Source organism: Podarcis liolepis (assembly GCF_965112155.1).
Source record: "Podarcis liolepis genome assembly, chromosome: 10".
Lineage (NCBI taxonomy): Eukaryota > Metazoa > Chordata > Lepidosauria > Squamata > Lacertidae > Podarcis > Podarcis liolepis.
Window position 1 is genome coordinate 58,109,419 of NC_139562.1, and position 19,670 is coordinate 58,129,088.

Genomic DNA, 19,670 nt, shown 5'->3' on the forward strand with positions numbered 1-19,670 from the left:
CAAAGCCAAAAAAAGTCAATAGTGAAGCAAACTCTCATTGGATAATCTATCATAAAACCAAGTCAGAGAAACCCAAGCTGATTTTGAAAATACTTGTGAACCATTCTTACTGATATATTAATAATTCCTAAGTGAAACATGGATTGATGAAAAGCATCTGTATCCTTGGCTGCAGTGGTTTGGATACTGAACAGCTGGAGTTCAAGTGAGTTTTAATTTCACCATCCCTTATTAACAAATAGTTTGTGTCGCAATGTAAACTTCATCTCCGAGCTTTTTAAAATACTCTTTTGCAGGCTGGCTTACTCGTAAAAAGTTTAAGGCAGGGATGGCCAACCTTTTATGCCTGTGGGCAGATTTGAAAACCAGAGAAGCTATCACTGGCTCCACAACTAAACACAAACTGCAACCATTCTATTGTCTCCAACGGAATGCTTCTTCTAATCCTTATTCCATGGAGACAGAGGACTATGTGGGCATCAAGAGGGTGTCTATATACCAACGGATGCCACCTTGGCTTAGGGGAAGAGCTTGCAGCTTCAAATTGATTCTTTGGTGGCCAACTCTTAGAACTGCAGCTAGGGGTGCTCTGATGAGCTTGCAAGACAGTGCATGTCCTGATTTCCTGCTCCCATGTGGTTTGAAAGCATGCTGGTGCAAGTAGATGAATAGGTACCACTGTGGTGGGAAGGTATACGGCATTTCCATGTGCTCTGGTTTCCGTTACGGTGTTCCGCTGTGCCAGAAGCAGTTTAGTCGTGCTGGCCTCATGACCTAGAAAGCTGTCTGTAGACAAACGCTGGCTCCCTCGGCCTGAAAGCGAGATGAGTGCTACAACCCCATAGTTGCCTTTGACTGAACTTCAATGTCCAGGGGTCCTTTACCTTTTTTATTATTATCTTTTGCTCCTTGCACAGGCATATTTAATTGTTCATAAAAACAGCTGTTCGTAGAAGTGCTATTGAATAAGTACATGTGGTACAAAAACATGTTTGTGTTTTTACGGATTAGTATACTCCTGCCAACCTAACAGTTCGAAAGCACATCAAAGTGCAAGTAGATAAATAGGTACCGCTCCGGCGGGAAGGTAAACGGCGTTTCCGTGCGCTGCTCTGGTTCGCCAGAAGCGACTTAGTCATGCTGGCCACATGACCCGGAAGCTGTACATTGGCTCCCTCGGCCAATAAAGCGAGATGAGCGCCGCAACCCCAGAGTCGGCCACGACTGGACCTAATGGTCAGGGGTCCCTTTACCCTTTATCCCAGTGCTGAAACTAAGGGTGTTTAGCCAGGAATTGTGCTCAGGATGAAGCCCCCAGAGGGTGCTATTGACTCTCTCAACCCGTCAGCCAATCCACGATAAGCCTGGACTGCCCAGCCACTCCCTCTATAACTCCAAAGTGGTTTTGCTTTTGTCTTTGTTGGCTCATCCAACTTTGCCCGAGACAGACGCCCCTTCCTTCTTTCTCCCCTCACCTTGCCTATTCCAAAGGGAAGAGTCTCCCATCTCTATAAGCAGAGTTTATTGTATTTAATCGTAACTCTGTAAAAGCTTTCCGAAGTTGTGCAAAAGTCAATTCATTAAAATAAGATGTATGTTCATTGGCCTCTCTAAGTTTAAAATATAAGGGAAGAGTCCCCTCTGTGCCTGTGGAATGCCCAGGACAGCTGTGTTGGGCTGCTCTTCCCTCCCTCATGTGCCTCTGCGCTCCTTTGTAGTGGACAGTTCCCTTCGTCCCTCCGGGACTCCCCAGCTGGGGCAGCTGTTCCCCCGCCCCCTGAACATGGCCGCTCTGATCTGTAAGTCTTTAAAGAGACACGAGAAGCTTCTTTTGCACAATCCTGTGCTAAAGTTGTCAATTTGTGTGTTTGCTTTTTCACAATTCAGATATTAGTCCCCCTGCTACTTCTTGTGGGGTGGGGAGAAGAGGGAAATTAGATGCGAAGAACTAAAAGCAGACCGAGAAGCAAAGAACCCTGTGCTGTGGAAAAGGGAGTGAGGCAATTTCTTATCCTAGTAGGATAAGAAGGATTTGCAGTGTTTACTCATGAGTTCAGAAGTAAACCCTGGTGACTAGTACAATGCCTATGCATGCTCTACTCAGAAGTAAGAATCGCCGAGTTCAAGAATAAGCTGTAGCGAGTTCAAGTTGCCACTGTTTATAATGGACACGATGTCAAAGTGGTGTAGTGGTTAAGAGCGATGGACTCGTAATCTGGTGAACCGGGTTCACATCCCTGCTTCTCCACATGCAGCTGCTGGGTGACCTTGGGCCAGTCACACTTCTTCGAAGTCTCTCAGCCCCACTCACCTCACAGAGTGTTTGTTGTGGGGGAGGAAGGGAAAGGAGAATGTTAGCCGCTTTGAGACTCCTTCGGGTAGTGATAAAGTGGGATATCAAATCCAAACTCCTCTTCTTCTTCTTCTTCTTCTTCTTCTTCTTCTTCTTCTTCTTCTCAGAAGCCAAATATTGGAAGAGAGCAAAGATGTGTGTACAAACATGCATACCCCATGTATGTATGTATGTGCTGAACTGAGTCTTTGACCTGGGTGATAGAAAGCCTAGTTTCACCACTGAAGCATGCTGCAAACCAGCCCTGTGTTCTGCTTGTTGTTCTAACCAAACAATGGCAACACTGGGTTTCTGCTTCTTAAACATTGGCAAAGAGGGTTAGGGATGAGCGTTAATCTCGAAGTTTTCCACCGTGCCCTTTGGTACAATGGAATTCAGAAGTGGTCATTACTGTTCAGAGCAAGCAGCTGTCTGTTTATTCTAGTGTGTTACCCTAAAAGGGGTTCCAGCTCCAACGTCAAATGGTTTTACACTACCATGAGATCCAACTGTGCAACAGCGATGTTGCCAGAGAAAGTACTGTGCTTAAAAGCTTTAGAGAAGAATGACTTTTAGTCTGGAATGCAAAATTCATGAATGTTAGCAGAGCTTAGAAAGCAGAAGAGAATCATCTATATTGCATTATGCTTGTGGCAATGAAGCCTGTGGTGCTGATTGGCTGAACTGCTAATAGTGGCTCAGAATCTTTGTTCTTGACGGAACTGAACAACCTGCTGTCCAGATTCTGTGGTGGAAGGGGAAATTGTTAGTTTGGCTGGGACTGGAACCTAACCTCACACTGGATGGCTGAGGACTGAAATGAAGCCCTAGGAGGCAGGGAGACTAAGGAAAAGGGACCTTAGAGGCAATGACAGTCAAGGAATGGTGTTTAAGAAATACAGCAATAAAACATAAAGGAAATGTAGGAAGTAAATGAAGTTTAAGGAAAAGAGGAGATAAGAAACTGAGGCATGAAGCTACTAATAAGAGGGGAAGTGAAGAAATTTTATAACACTGGGGCTGTCTGCTGTGGCAGGGAGAGAAGAATGATATGGAGGCTAGTCAAGAAACAAAGTGGTTAAAGGAAACAGGACCAATTAGGCAGTAGTCTGAAAAACAGGGACCTAGGAAACAAGGGATGAAGAAGAGAACTGGAAAGTTGGACTGGAGCTGTGTACTACTGGCAGGGAGGAAGTGAGCAGATGTAGAGGGGAGCCGAGGAGGTCATAGGATTGCCAGAGTAGTCTGAAATTCTGCCAGTTGTGGCTTTCATTGTAGAACTGTGGCATTCCCAAGAGTAACATGGCGAAAGAAGCAGTGTGGTGATGGAGAGGCTGTATTTCACATTGATTTGAACTAATCAACTCATTTTTTAACTGCAGGTCCCAAATTTCAAATTGAATGTATGCATGTATGTATATTGTCATGTGTGAATGACTGCATTTGACGTTCTCTCTTATAAACATAAATATGGTCAGAAAGCAGAACCAAGCCACTTTGAAATCAATTGCATGTTCTGGCTGATGTAGGTGTCAGGACATCTTCATATATACTACTAAAAAACACCTCTGACTCTCAAATTTGTTAATATGTACCAAGTGCATCTGCCATTAATGGGCTAATCACTAGTTACATGTAAAATGACCTTTCATGTGAATTACAGACAGTGAATTTCACAAAATAAAAGGAGATCTGGAGGAGAGATGGAAGTAGATGGGGGCAGCGATGGAAGCTAAAAAGATGGGATAAATAAGAGAAACAGGTGGTTCCCAGAAGAGACCTGAAGGCACATGAACTGCTGAAACAAATTGGGAGTAGCAATGACTCCTGATTCATGTGGCTGTATGGCATATGGGATATGAGCTTTAAGGATGATAGGCAGGATGGACTGTGGAGTGTTCCTGCTCACTGTTCCAGCCAAAATATTCTATAATATTCCACTGTATCCCTGCCCCCACAAACACAGCTTTCCATTCTCTCTCCCCAACATCATTCCATGCCCACTGTACTCAGCCCTCATTATATGGTCTGAGGGAGGTTCTCTTTTAGGGTCCCCCCCACCCCGCTGTCTAAAGTTCCCCCAAGCCTGCCAATTCCTTCCCTCTTTTGCAAGGATGGTATCATTTTGGCTACATAAGGACCAACAAACTGTTCTGAACTTTTTACTTCAGGCAAATCTCACAAAGCGGTTTACATAGAAATATCAAAACTATAATAAAGCAGTAAAGACAAGAAAGTAAAGAAAAAACCCAGATTCTCTCCTCCCATAGCAAGATGGTTCCTGAGAAGCACTCTGGCGGTGCCTGGGGGAGGAAAAGGCCACTTCAGCTGAACACTGGAAACTAGATGGGCAGAGATCCAGGCTGCTTTGTTTTCTGGTTGTTCTTGCTAAAAATGTCAAGACACACGCTAGTGCTAAAAGAGACGTCTCTCTTCTGCTTCTTCACAAATGCATATTGGATGGACCCAAGTAGTAAAACTGATCAGTTGTAGTTAGAGCTTCATTCCATATTATGAAGATTGTATATAGCAAGCATTTCCATGAACTTCAGAAGCCGAGGGAACAAGTGAAGCCCTGTAACAAAATGTCACAGTGTATCCCGTACATTTGTGTGTGTTATCTGAGGCTATGGCTGATGTGGATGGGAAAAGTTGTTGTTGTTAAAAAAAAAGCTAGCTCAAAGACAGGAATCCCTGCTCTCAGCAGAGCTCTACCTACCACAGGGGTATAACTACACAGCAGAATTGTTTAATACAATTCTCTAACTTTTAATGTGGAGATAAAAGCAAAAGATAACCTGGCAGAAGTGTAAGCTGTTTTAGCCCAACTTGCATGTCCAAAGTGTTTGGACAACACTACCTTAACTTCTCTCCACTACAACCCCTTCCAACCTGCAATTTGAGAACAATGAACTGCATTTCCTTAGGAATTTGCATTACCAGGGTTATTTTTTAAATGTTTCACACTAATAACTGTGTTAGAGCAGAGTTAAACACCTCTCTTAGTTTTCTTGGTGAGAGGGATAAACACATTGATGCCTAATGCCAGCTACGTTACCATTTAGGATTTCCCCACTCATTTTTCTGAGTATTGCCTTCGGGGGAGGGGTGTGAGTGAAAAATAGCATCACAATGTGAACCAGGAATTGACCTCTCAACCACTCAATATTCTGTGTTGGTTGGTTATCATGGGGCTGCAGATTATTTTTGTACTTATGCATACCTCAGGGTTAAACCCCCTCCCATCCATTTTGGCTACCTAAGAATGACCATGGGAAGATGAACTGGCATGATTATTAAATACTTCATCTAATAGTGACAGTGAGGCAGCAATCCTATGAACACATTCAGCAAAGCAAACCCTCTCTCTGTGTGTATGTGTGATCTTATTTCCAAATGCAGATGAACAGAAATAATTTATCAGATTTCTGTAGTAGCCTGTTACCCCTTCAAACCTTGAATAGGCTATAAAGCTCAATAAATAAAACAGGAGCAAGCAATTTTGGCTACATTCCTGTGCCCACTTACCACTGAAGTCAATGGGACAGGCTTCTGAATAGACATGTATGGGATACCGTATTACTTGTGAAAATGGTTTTATTAATTCCAGCAGGCTCTGAAGTTGGTAACTATGCAGCTTGGGAATGGATGTGCTTTTCTGGACACCAGCACCATAAATATTGTTCAGGAAAAACAGGAGCAACTGCGTGGCATTTCAAAATTCAGTGGTGCTGTTAGGACATGTTAAGACTCTGGACTTAAAAAGCACATTACTTCACTTACTTCAAAACGTGGAAACCCACTCCTGCTGTGCTTGCCCCACCCGTCTGCTGAATGGGCCTGTGTTCTGTTCTGACGGCTCCTCTGTTTACATTTGAGGCGCGTCTCCTGAATAGATGCGGTGTGTGACGAAAACGGACGGCCTCCTTCCTTTCCTATCCCAGCGCTTTCGGGAAACCGATGCAGCACATTTTGTCTTTGGCAAGCAGCAGAGGAATTCCCACTGTCGATCCTGCCGCTCTCTGTTGTGCAAGCCACCCCCGCGCCGTCGTTTCTACACTCGTCCCCTGGGCCTCGCTGAACTCTCTGGGGTTATTGCGTCACACTGTTTCAGACGTCCACGTGTTCTCTTTGCTAAAAGGCAGAGAAAAGCCATTCCTTTACCATCAATGATGACTTGAATCCGGTTTTGCTGTATTTCGCACACACGCGATGCCCCTCTCCGCCCCCGTCTCATTTGGAAGCTACTCTGGTAACAACGATGCCAACAACTTCCTGAGAATGCATTTGCTCTTTAACGTGCTATTTCTATACTTTTTCTAAATTAACGTGAGATGACTCACGCATTAGGAGGTGGGGAGGAGAGCCTGCTTTTTTTCTCGGGCTAGCCCATGTTACTGTTCTGTTGTGCAATCTTTTACTGCGCTGATGCCAACTCCCCTTCATAAAGGGGGGGAATTGCACAAAAACTCCCGCGATCTGTCGGAATTTCCGCTACGATTCCACTAACACGTGCAACAATTTCGCAACCCTCTTCGTAATGGGGGGGGGGGGGGAATTGTGCATTTATTCCAAAGGGCATTTCCTGCCAAGTTGTTGGGTTTCGGCATATCCGGGTCAAACACAAGCCAGTCCCGCGCAATGCAATCCTACGCGTGTCTACTCGGAAGTAAGCGCCCTGAGCTTCAGTGGGACTTGGGAGTATAGCGCTGCTCCCTGACTTTCGTGGGCAGCGCAGCAGCTGCCACTGCGGGTGGGGGGACACGGGATACGTGCGTGGCGGTAGGCTCTCGCAGATGCGTGTACGACGCGTGTCTGCACGCGGAAGGCATCTACAGACGCGCGCTGAAACTCTGACGGGAAGAAATGACCGTGGCGCCGGCTTGCCAAAAGCCCCCTGGGCCAGTTTTAAGGTGTCACCCTCTTTAGACCTCCAACTCCTCTCTTCTTACCCAACGTTAAATGCATTTATTCATACTACCAAAAAAACCACCACCCCATCCCCACGCACAAATGGTAAGGCAGGTTCTGGGTTCGAATCAAACCCCGCTTCCGTTTTCGCTCGGGCTTAGGGTTCCTCTTCTCTACCGCCAAGCCTTCCTCTGAGGGGAAACCAAAGTAGGGCGTCTCTAGATCTCCGCCTAAAGCGCTCCACAGCCCAGTCAACACGCACGTGTGAGCGCAGCTCGCGGGGACAGACTGAGGAGGGAAGCGTGGTGCGCGCGTAAGCGCAGGGCTGCAAGCCTAGCTACTACGACACGGAGCAGAGCCGGCGAGCGAGCGAAATAAAGACCGTCGTCGTTATTTCGCTGAGGCGAAATTTCTGTCAGGCGCGGAAGAGAAACAAACTCCCCGCGCTTCTCTTTCTTTCTTCAGCGCGGATGTTTTTAGGGCGCCCTTTCGCCTGCCTTGCCCGTGCCAGGCACCGGAAAACACAATGTGGAACTTTACGGGGAAGTGGCGGCGGCGGCGGCGGCTTCTCCTCCTCCTCCTCCTCGCCTGAGGAAAACAAACCTCGCGCCGCCCTCGGGGACCGTTAGGAGGAACTCCCGGTTCCAACGGTCACCGTGAGGGGGGTTGGGGGTGTCACGCGCGACACCCCCCCCCGAGAGTGACGTCACACACAAAAAACACACTCCCTCACACACACACGCTCCCCGGCGCGCGCGCGCTCTTCCCGCTCGCTCGCTTCCCGTCAGTCGGCAGTCGGCGTTCCTCGTCTCCCGCGCGCTCCCTCAGAGCCGCTTCGCTCGGCCCCTCCGCTCCCCTCCCTCCTTCTCTCTCTCTCTCTCTCTCCGGCTTCTACGCCCTGCCTCGCCTCGCCTCGCCTCGCCCTGCCCGGGAAATTCCGTTAGCGCCACCTCCTTCCCCGCCTTTCTTCGTTCTTCTTTTTTTGTTGCCCCATGTTCGGTCCGGACAAACTCTTGGGGCAGCTGTCCAAGCTGGACAGATACGGGAACATGGCGTCCGTGGGGGATTTTAACCCGCTCAGCGCTAGCGTCCCGGCTACCCGAGTGGAGGTGTCGGTGTCCTGCAGGTGAGGGGAGATAAACAAAAAATTTTTTGTGTGGGGTGGGGGTGGCGGTGTCTCTGTGGATATTCCTCGGTTGGGAGGACAGGGAAGTGGAAGGGTCGGAGCGCGTGAGGGAAAACGCTGCTGTTTGAGGCGTGGGCGGACGAACGTGTGAACGGGGAACCATGGTTTAGTCTCGTGTTGTTGACCCCCCTCCCCCCCCCATGGCGGGAAGTGCGAGTGTGTGGGAGCGAAAGGCGTGTCGGTGGGGGAGGCGAGATCCCTCCCTGCCGTGGTGCCCCCCTGGATGTGGAATTCCCCCATGGCACGTAGGGAAGGAGCGCGGACACGTTTCTCTCCTCCTACCCTCCCCCCCCTCCCGTGTTTGGAAATCGCGCTGCCCCACGAACAACCCCGGCCTCTGTGGGATCCTGAGGGTCCCACTCCGCAGGATGCTGGTTTGTCTGAAAAGGTGTCTCCTCCGTGCAATATGGGTGCCTGCGATGAATAGCGGCTCTGCGTTGTGCCCGGGGCCCTTGAAACGGACCACGACGAAAATAGTCCGCTTAAAATAAACATGGATCGCGACAGTAATTGAGGACAACATCCCTTTTGCAGAGGGTTGGACTAGATGACCCTCGGAGCACTTTGCAATTCTGTGATTCTTACTTGCTCTGGGAGTAGAAGGCTGTCACATCTTGATCTACCTGTGGCACCTTCCCCTCCAGGAAAGGGTTATATTTTCTTAGTGCGACACACACATGCACTGTGATGAAAAGTTGTGTCCTGTCTTTCCTCTGTGCAATTATGTGGCAAAGGAAAAAGAATACGCCAGCATAATATTTCCCTTCGCTGGATGTGGTAAGGCTAAGCTGTAACTTCTTGTTCTACCTGAGGTGGCACTTGCTTTGGTGCCATGTATCCTCTCCTGTTGATGATGTAGGTGTTAGACTTGCAGTGGGTGTGTAATTCCTTTGCGTTCTAGACCAGAAATTCCTTTTTCTGTTGGTGTTGTTCTCTGTGTAACTCGGGCAAAAAACTGTTATGCCTGTCTTCCCCCACAATTTTATTTCACCAGGCTTGCTCTTCCTTGGGTGTTAAGACAGGATCACATTAGGAGACAGCTCTGTACCTCTTCACCACAGTATTTCCTAGAGGTGCGTGAAATGCAGAATTTCCATTGGTGATCTCCTGGGATCGGATGGGATGACAATTCCCATCTCTTTGTAGTGGATCAATGTGGAAAATCCCTTTTCCTTTCTGAATAAAATGAATTGGATAAGGATCTGAAACATATCTGCCTCTGCAGACAACCCCCCTTCCCAGTTTGAATGAGATTAAAAAAGAGGGACAGTATTTTTCCTTGTGCTGGAGTGAATTGAGGAAGATGATGGAATTAGTGTTTGCTTTTCTTCATGCACTAGCCCCATGTGATTTATTTGCAGTGCCCTTTTGCATAATTTGTGAGCTTGCTAAAGAGCTTCCTGCTCTTGTTTTGGTAATGGGTCAGTTGAGAATTTGTAAATCAGGGTACAAGAAGACTGAATGCTATCTGTTACAGTAAGAAGTAAATTGCAGGGAAATGTTTACTGGATTATCTCAGTGCAAACATGAGAAGTGTATTGTATGCTCCTGTTACTTACTTCTGGAGACAGATTTCTTAATCACATTTATCCTGAAGTAATTGGTTTGAAATCTTGTTAAGGAGCAGGCCATTCAAACAGCTTTCTCCACACCCACCCATATCCTTTTTCCTGTAGCCAAAAATGAAATGTTAGCCCTTTAAAATACAGTCATTGTGGCATTTCAGGCAAGAGAATAGTTGAATCAAAATACTATTGAGAGAGAAAATTGAAATTGGTAGTGCATATTATGAAGTCAGCATCCTTTGTCTTTATGGTTGCCTCTTTTTTATTTTAATTGGAATCTTTACAGAGTCTCCTATCTTGGAGCTCAAACAAAGATTCGTAACTTATTTCTCATATAACTCTTTTTATTGAAGAATATGTAAATTATTCATGTTCAGAAACATGGAAAATTCTTTTGGCTTTGATTTTTTTCTTGAATGATTATGCCTGGAGTACAATTCATTTATAGCTTCTATACATTTTCAAAGGCCTTCATCAAGAAAATCAGATGAAACAGAGTAGTCCTTTCTTATTCAGGAGTATTTTCTAGGTTTCGTAGCATTTATTTTTGAATGTTTAATGATAAAATAAACCAGGAGCTTTGTGTGTTGGTTTGCAATACAGAAGTATATTTGTCATGTCACCAAAAATAGTTAAAGACCAGTATCAAATGTTGGCAAAACATGGTGTGATCTGGTTTTTACTAGTTCTTTAGAGGAGAGTTGTCATGGAAGTCCTGGTGAAAGGCAACAGTCTCTTTTTGTTCATGGTTGCATTTCCGCGAAAACATAATTTGATGTTCTTTAAAAATCACTCCCCCACCAAGCCTGCTTCTATAGATGTAATTTGTTTAGATTTAGAATCATGGCACTGGAAGAAAATTGAAATTCATCTGTGTCTTATACAACATTAACCCAGAATGAATGCCACCTCCTATACACAGCTGCAATCACCAACTCAAGGTTAGGATTCTGTTTTCACCTGTAGCTGATTTTTTAGGTTGAAAGCTACATTTTTTACCCATTGGCATCCTGCTTGTAAGTACAAGGTATTTTCTGCTTTACATAGCCCCTACAGTGCAGGCCTCCCTGCAAATGTGTCTTGAAAACTCTTCCGTGCCAGACTGCCTTTCCTTGGCAATGTCTATGCCACTGAATCAGACTCCCTGCTTCCGTCAACATTTTTTTTACTTCACAGTATACGTTAATGTATCTCATCTCATGCCAACTGTGAAACACTTAAAATACATAAATTTGACAGTATTAAGAGAACTTAATATAGATCAGTTATCTTGAGTATGTGTCTCTAGTATACGGTAACTCCTGTACTCTGGAAGATTCCACCATGTTTGATACCTCTAACAGACTGGTCCATGCATAAGGAGAAAACAGGAGGTACTACAGTATTTTAATAAATAAGCATAGGTGCTTCCAGGATTAGGAAGATTTGTAGGGAACTTGACTCAAATATTAAAAACCAAGCAAACAGTTCATCCTTCAGAAGATAGGAGTTACCGGTCCTTTACCATTACTGTACCTTTCACCTGTACCAAATCCCAGAGTGATTGTTTTTATCTAAGTTCATAAGTTATCTGCCTGTATTTAGTTTTATTATATCTGCTGCCACTTTCTGTGGATACTTTATTGTGTCTTTAAGTTTTGTTGGCCTTAATACAATACTGCTGAAACAGACATGATAGAGGAAATCAGTGAAGACCTCCCAATACTTTGTTTTACTTTGTTTGGAATGAACTGCTATATTCTGATGTAGTCTAAAAGTCATTTACCACTCTCAGTGGTGAACCTTGAATAAGCAGATATTTCAGATTTATTACCAAGTATACATGGAAAGTAACAGGGAACAAGTAACAGGGAAAAGTGAATCCATTTAAGTAGCCTGAACTGTCTAGTTCTTTGATAATAAAAGTCCATAATAAGAACCTCTATGCAAATTTCTGATTAGCTACATTGGCCATTTATAGCAGAGATGCAGCTTCTTTTACCAATGATACAAAAACCAATCTGTGAAGATTCTGATTTTTACTGGTCTCAGACAGTGGTGTGGGGGCCCCAGAAGGACAATTGCCCCAGGCACAAAATTCTGAAGGGCACAACCAGGTGCTCCCACAACAGGCTCCCTCATCAAGGCCGTGTGGCTGAGCTGCTGCCACAGTCCAGAGATGTGGGGAGGCAAGCTGCACCCAAGCTGGGCCTTTGGGATTGGGGCAGCAGTGGTGCCTCCCCGTGGCTGTCAAAGGGGCGCCTGAGCACATGCCCCACCCTAGGCCGGCTAAGAGGCGAGTTTGGGCTGGCTCAGCCAGCCTTTCACTCGGTCACACGCGCTCCTGCAGCATGCAGGCATCTCACTTTCTCAGCCTTGGCTTCACCTCCATCCAGTGGGTGACAAGCAGAGAGAAACTGAGAGAGGTAGTATCACTCAGCTCAGTTACTTGGAAGCCCCGCTCGCATTAGGTACCTGCCATGCCAAGGTGCGGTGCAGCCTAGCTCTGAGGCAGTGTCCCAGCCACTGAAGAAACAACAACAGAGTGCTCTTCTTGCCTTTTGCTGCTGGGCAGACAGGGAAGGGGGTGAGGAGCCAGCAGCAAAGGCAGTGCTTTGGGGCTATTGCTCCAGTTAAGCAACAGTTGCTTGGGGCTTCACTCTGAGGGAGAAGGGTGGCAGGGGCTGGAGGGCCAAGGGGTGGCCTCTGGTATTTCAGGGGGTAGGAGAATAAGCAGCCCTTCAACATGGCACACAGCAGTGGCAGAGACCTTCACAAGGGCAAGTACTTGGTGCTGCACACTGCCTTGCTGTGCACCTCCTCAGCCACTGCTATTGTGATTTTGGCCAGCTTGCCCAGCATCTCCAATACTGACCCACTGACCCCTCTGCTGGATTGAGACTCTCTTACACTACCTTTTCCTCTCCCCACTTCTTCTCTCTTGCCCCCCGATACTTCACACGCTTAATGGTTTACGGGGTGCAATACTTGCCTTGCCCTGGGCACTGGCAACCCACCCTCCGCCATGAGTCTCAGATTCCCATAAAAATGTAGAACTTCATTCTTAGAGTTGGTCTACTTGTCAGTTGACTTCTGAAGCTGCAGTCTAAACCAGTGGTTGGCAGTGGTGGGATTTGATAGACTGGCATAGTCACTGCTATGCCCAGAGCTCTGCAGCTTGCAGCAGCTTGGGGTGTGTGATGAAGAAGAATGCAGCTTTGCAATGGCAGCTCCCAGGCCGGCACAGTGAAGCAATCAAGCTTGGACCTGTCATCACTTGCCAATGGTAGGACTGGCAGTTAATTAAAATACGACTTAAAAATGCAGCTTAAAATGCAGCCTCATTTTAGTAGTAGACCAGAAATCAAGACCATAAAGGGAGGAAACATAAGATATTCACCCAAGCCAGCTATCCATGGGCCAGCAAAAAAGCCAAGGGAAAATTTATATACCAAATCCCATATAAGGGGTCAGAGTGAGTCTAAGCCAAAGGCTCAGTCTTTCTGGCCCTCGGAAAGATGTCAAATCCCGCAGGGCCCTGGTCTCTTGTAACAGAGCATTCCACCAAGTCGGGTCCAGTGCTGAAAAGGCCCTGGCCCTAGTTGAGACCAATCTAACCTCCTTGAGGCTTGGGACCTCCAAAGTGTTGTTATTTATGGACCTTAAGGTCCTCCGCGGGGCATACCAGGAGAGGCGGTCCCATAGGTACAAGGGTCCTAGGCCGCATAGGACTTTAAAGGTCAAAACCAGCACCTTAAACTTGACCCTGTACTCCACCGGGAGCCGGTTCAGCTGGTAAAGCACTGGATGAATGTGATTCCGTGGCAAGGACCCCGTAAGGAGCCTTACTATGGCATTTTGCACTTGCTGGAGTTTCTGGTTCAGCTTCAAGGGCAGCCCCGCGTAGAGCGAGTTACAATAATCGAGCCTGGAGGTGACTGTTGCATGGATCACTGGGGCCAGATCAGGGCAAGAAAGGTAAGGGACCAACTGCTTAATACGGCGGAGATGGAAAAGTGCCACCTTTGCTGTGGCTGCAACCTGCGCCTCCATAGAAAGGGAGGCGTCAAAAGTTACACCCAAACTCTTGACAGAAGGCACTAACACTAATTGAGCCCCCACAGAGATGGGAGTTGGCCCCCAAACCCGTGTCGTCCCAACCCAGCCAGAGGACCTCTGTCTTTGAAGGATTTAACTTCAACAGGCTCCCACGCAGCCATCCAGCCACAGCTTCCAAGCATCTGGGTCAGAGTCAGGTCGGCCGTCCATCAACAGAAAAGCTGGGTGTCATCAGCATATTGATGACAACCCAGCTCCAAGCTCCGGACAATCTGGGCAAGGGGGTGCATAAAGATATTGAAAAGCATTGGGGAAAGGATTGCGCCCTGCGGCACCCCACACACCAAGGAGTGCCGTGACGACAACTCCTTCCCTAGCGCCTGTTAAACCAGGTTCAGTCCCATTGCTCATTTGCTGCTGATAGCAACATTTCCTGGTTTAGCAGCTTGGGAATTAAGCATAAAAAATGGGCCTTTAATTTCTTTCAAGACAGGTGCCTGTTGTACTATATCAGCAAGAGGGAACCTGTTCAGTATTAATAGCACATTTGCCATAATAGCAAGTGTGCACATGTTATGTGATTTATGATTCACATAAAAATTAATTATCATTGGAGATGTACAAGCTCCATTGCATCAAGCTCAATCTTGTTAGGATGCCTTGAAACCCTTAAATTGGTTGCACCATAGACATAATTAGACATCATACCAAACCATGGCTTGTATTTTCTTTAGTTTAGAATCCAAACAAACATTTGGGTTTCCAAACAGAAGAAACTGTAGTTTGATACTTTTTTCTGTATGATCAGCATTCAGATCTCTAGGTGCAGCAGCCTCTGGAAAGAAAGCAGTGGCTCTCTGGTATGTCAGTTCAGTCAGCATGATAACCCATAGATAATGCAAAATAAAACCATGGTTCTGGTTTGCTAGCCAGTCACAAATATGGCTGCCAATTCAGACATTGCAGTAAACCAAAATTAGCCTTCTTTAACCATAGTTTGGTATGTTTTTTGATTTGAGCCAATGAAGCAAATTTCTCATGGTAAACAGACTGCCCCCATGTGTTTGAAGTTTATTTTTCGAAAGCATGAAAGCTAGAAATCCATAGTAAACATAAAATGAGGCTCTGAGGTTTATGCCATTCTTGGAAACATGTATTTAGAGAAACATACTTATCTTTGACTCCAGAAACATAATGATTGAGTGGCTACTTGAATTAATTGTCTATTTTATAGGTAAATGCATTCAAATGTCAAAAATGGATCAGTTGCACTATTTTATGTGGGTAATATTCTTAAGGTTTTGTTCAAATGTGTAATGCATGGCACTTGAGGTTTTGGTAAACACATGTTGAGATACATATTCACATTCAGCTGGCTTTCAGCTAAGGAAATAAAAATATATCCAAATAACTTTTCAGTATGATAGGCTAAGTTACACAAAGCAGAAGAAATTTAGTCTAGTGACACCTTAAATACTGACTTATTTTATTGTTGCATAAGTTTTTGTGAGCCTCTTTTCCCACCACACATTTTATCTTCATAGCAATTCCATGAAGTAGGTTAGACTGAGAGAGAGTGACAGGCTAGGATCACCTAATGACCTTAATGTCTGGTTGAGATTTAAACCTGGGTCTTGTAAATCTTCATATATACAGCACATACCCTTTTTATAGGCAGTTCTTTCAAGAACATATGTGAATATTCTAGAAAAATATTTAATGTTTGTCGTGGTCTTCCACAATTTAGTGAAGGTAAGACTCCTAAATATTAGAAGAGGTTTGCTAGTTTAGACCACATTGACTTTATACTGTCAACATACTGGTCCACCTAGTCCAATATTGTCTACCCTAAGGGTTGCCAAGCTTTTTAAATCAGAAGGCGCATCTTGAATTTTGAGAAAGTGCTGTGGGCGCCAGCCACAAAATGGCTACCATGGTCGTGTGGCATAACACAAAGCAGTGGCGTAGCGTGGGGGGTGCAGGGGGGCCCGGCTGCACCGGGTGCAACATCTGGGGGGGGCGCTCGCACTCGCAGCTCTCTGCCCCCTGCTAAAATCCACGGGTTAGGGGGCGCAAATTACTTGCCTTGCCCCGGGTGCTGACATCCCATGCTACGCCACTGACACAAAGTCAGAAGAAATACAGTCATTGCTCCTCTCCTTTACTGGACATCCTTATACTTGTTATGGGAGGTCACCTATGTCCTGCTGATCCTGATTGTGGAAATTTCACTATTTTGATCCCTGTCCATTACTTTTGCTGTAATAACGGAACATTTCCCAGTACCAGGAAAAAATATACAGGATGGCCACAGTTTCTCTCATTCAAATACACATTCACTGCACTTGTACAAACCACAGACATACATACATCTCTCTCCCTCTCCCTCTCCCAACACATACATGTGAACACACACGTCACATACATACAGCCACACATACCTAACTGCATTTCCATCAAAACACAGAGCATATACTTGAGCACCCCTACATGCTCACACATTCTAAAAAGCCCCTGCATATGTGAGGGAACTGCTTGCTGTTAAAATAATAATAATTGTAATGTAACTGGCTCATTTAGCCACATGTGGTTATTTGGCAATGCCCCAAAGCTGGGCTGGCTCACCCATGAGGCAAGGTGAGGAAGCTGCCTCAGGCAGCAGAGTTCACTGGCACAGCAGATCCCAATGTTGATCTTTCTTTCCTATTCCTAATGTAGAGCTTCCCTCATCCCTTCTTCAGACATCCTTCCTCCGCTTTCTCAAAAAAAAAAGGGGGGGGGGGTTAAGAGCAGATCCATAGTGAATATCAATCAAAAGAAGTCCTTTCCTGCTACCACCTTATCATTCATCATGTCCATCTTGTCTTATGGTCCAACCACTTCCTTGGTTAGCTTCCTGCTTATGATGTAAATATAAAAACGATTTATCCACCACCATGTTGAATCACAGAAATGAAAAAGCTTTACATACCTATTGTCTACAATAATGTAGATTTGGCAACAGTTTTGGTTTGTTGAGTATGATCCTAAGCCATTTTTACATTGCAAGTTAACTTCCTTTTACACCTGTTCTTTTCCTCATTCTAGTACTCCTGTATCATTAGTTTGTTCTGAGCCAGTTCCCCTGTGCCTAGGTTTGCATGTAGAAAACTGAGTGATTCTAGATAAATCAGCAGTGTGAGGAGAGATGTATAAATAGATACCTCTCAGGTTGCCTCTGGTAAGTTCCTCCAAGCAACCAGTCAAGGAAGATTTAGAAAAAATGGTGTGAGTGTTGCTCTTAGGTTACAAATGTCTAACATAAATATGTTTAATAGCAAAGTTGGTAGCAACTTTTATGCAGTTACTTTCATGACTGCTACCTCTGTTTAGTTTTGTAACCTGGCATGAAAGTAGTATTGTGCTGTATTCAACTAAATAGTTATGTTAATAGAAACTAGCTCAATTCCTGCTAGTGCAATGGAACTTCCCCATTATTCTCCCCCCCCATGCCCTCCCCAGATCTATCCCAGAGGGTTGGGACAATGCCTTTTTGCAAGGGGTGAGAGGGGAGATCATTCTATCAGGCCAGCAGAAATGCTTATACTTACAGGACAATTTCCTTAGTGCCATATTGAATACAATGCAATCACCATAACAAGCAAAACACTTTAAAGAATTTGTAGTATTAACTTTATTTTATGGCTATAAACAGTGATCATAGTGTGTCTTTATCAAAGTTCAGCTGTTTGACTACAGTCCAGTCCAAAAAACCATAGCTACAGAAAACCTTATTAATATCATACAATTTTTAATGGTGTCTTTTATCACGAGTTGAGATTTTGGGGACTTAATGCTAAACTGTAGTTTATCATTGCATGAATGAGTCTCAGCAGGAACTGGGCTCACACCATCCCTTCTTCCCCCCTCTGACACAACTATGTGGAAGAGATTGGCTGTTTCCATGTTTAAGCTAACTAGAGTTCCTGATTAAGATCCAAATTTGCGGAACTTTGGTTAGTTTTAAACAAGCCAGGATCAAACTCTGGTTTATGATCTGGTTGGTTCTCAAACCATAGTTTGAATCGGCCTTCCTTGCATTTGAACTGATAGGAGTGATAGAAAAACTGGAAAGACCTCTATATTCTGCGAAAAGCGGGATGTGAATGAAGAAACCACTCAATCCAGACAAGACAGATCCACTAATAATTAGGAATTTAGGGGTCTGGGGAAGTACACAGCCTTTTCTAGATGAGGTTGCACTTCCTCTTAAAGAGCAGGTTTGTAGCTCAGAAGTTCTGTTAGGTTTGGCTGTTAACGCTGAATGTTCACATTTCTTCTGGGGGAGAAAGCTCTTGTGTGCCAGCTACAGGTTTATTACCGTGATCTATGTTCTTGTAAGATCCAGGGTAAATGATCTGCAGTGCATTAGGCTGAAAACTGTTTGAAAACTTCAGCTGCATCAGAACATGGCATCTAGATAACTGTCCATAACAAGTTAGTCTGAACATATTTTACCTGTAGTAAAAGGACTTCCCATGTAAGCATCCAAATAAAATAAACATTTTTCTGTAATTGGTCAGTATTTTATCAGCTCATGTGACATTCATATATATATATCACCCTTAGAAATGAACATGGATGTTAAGTGTTGTTGCTTTTTATTCCACCCTCTGTATACAACAACTTATAAAAGTTGTTGTATGCAGTTGTTGTTGTTGTTGTTGTTGTTGTTGTTGTTGTTGTTGTTGTTGTATGTAAAAGTAATTCAGCTATCCCAGCAATCCTCTGGCCACCAAGCCACTCTGCTTTCCTTTCAGGTCTTCTTTCTTCCTCCTTGATCTTCTTCCACTTCTGTTGCCTTCTCCTGGCTGTCCATCACAATCGCCAGTCGTGGACCCTTCAACCATATAGCCAGCTCCTAGCCATATATACACTTATTCTGGCCACTCTAGTCCAACCCCAGCCAAATTCAAAACTTGTATCCACCAATCAGAACATGTGGAACTTCTGATAGGTTTGATTGCATCATAGGAAGAAACCTAGTTTGGAACTACATTGAATGAAAGCTTAAATTAGGAGAAATTGTACGTTCTTTATACTTTATACCTTATACTCTCCAACATTTTGTTATAGAAAGGTTGTCCTTTTCAAGCGAGCCATTATGATACAGTGGTACCTTGGGTTACATACACCTCAGGTTACATACTCTTCAGGGTACAAACTCTGCTAACCCAGAAATAGTGCTTCAGGTTAAGAACTTTGCTTCAGGATAAGAATAGAAATCGGGCTGCGGCAGCACGGTGGCAGCAGGAGGCCCCATTAGCTAAAGTGGTGCTTCAGGTTAAGAACAGTTTCAGGTTAAGAACGGACCTCCAGAGCGAATTAAGTACTTAACCTGAGGTACCACTGTAATGCCCTTGTTCTCACACCAAAGTTCACTGCCTTGGTGCCTCTGTCTTCCCTTGTATGTCATAAAGCTTGAAGACTTTATCTATCCACTTTATTTATTTACTCAGCAAGATATTGTCTACCATAAAACTTTTACTGTTGTCATCCACCTGCCTTGAGACCTTGTGGTGAAGGGTGGGTAAGGAATATAATTAAATAAAGAAACTGATTGGGAAGGGAAGCTGACAAGAGCCGAGGAGGTTCTGGT

At 44.9% G+C, this 19,670-nt stretch overlaps 1 protein-coding gene and 1 long non-coding RNA gene across 8 annotated transcripts in view; one reads left to right on the plus strand and one right to left on the minus strand.

The window, feature by feature from the left end:
* Positions 1-4,478: 4,478 nt before the first annotated feature.
* Positions 4,479-7,956, minus strand: LOC310687923. Of its 3 annotated transcripts, none has more exons than XR_014516627.1 (2): positions 7,784-7,956; positions 4,479-6,466 (listed from the first exon to the last, which is right to left on the minus strand). It is a non-coding gene; the product is annotated as an uncharacterized lncRNA (long non-coding RNA). The 3 variants fall into 3 exon arrangements; XR_014516628.1 differs by having other exon boundaries at positions 7,506-7,956; XR_014516629.1 differs by lacking the exon at positions 7,784-7,956 and adding an exon at positions 7,344-7,499.
* A 34-nt stretch (positions 7,957-7,990) lies between these two features.
* The window catches only part of CPNE8 (copine 8), a 58,190-nt gene continuing 46,510 nt past the window's right edge, over positions 7,991-19,670 (plus strand). For 2 of the 5 annotated variants that reach the window (XM_083463568.1, XM_083463572.1), the window contains exon 1: positions 7,998-8,369. In XM_083463568.1, the coding sequence (XP_083319694.1) occupies positions 8,236-8,369 (134 nt within the window). In that variant the 5' untranslated portion in view covers positions 7,998-8,235. Of the gene's footprint in view, positions 8,370-19,670 lie in introns of all 5 variants that reach the window. The other 3 variants (XR_014516597.1, XM_083463571.1, XM_083463570.1) reach the window with 2 other exon arrangements.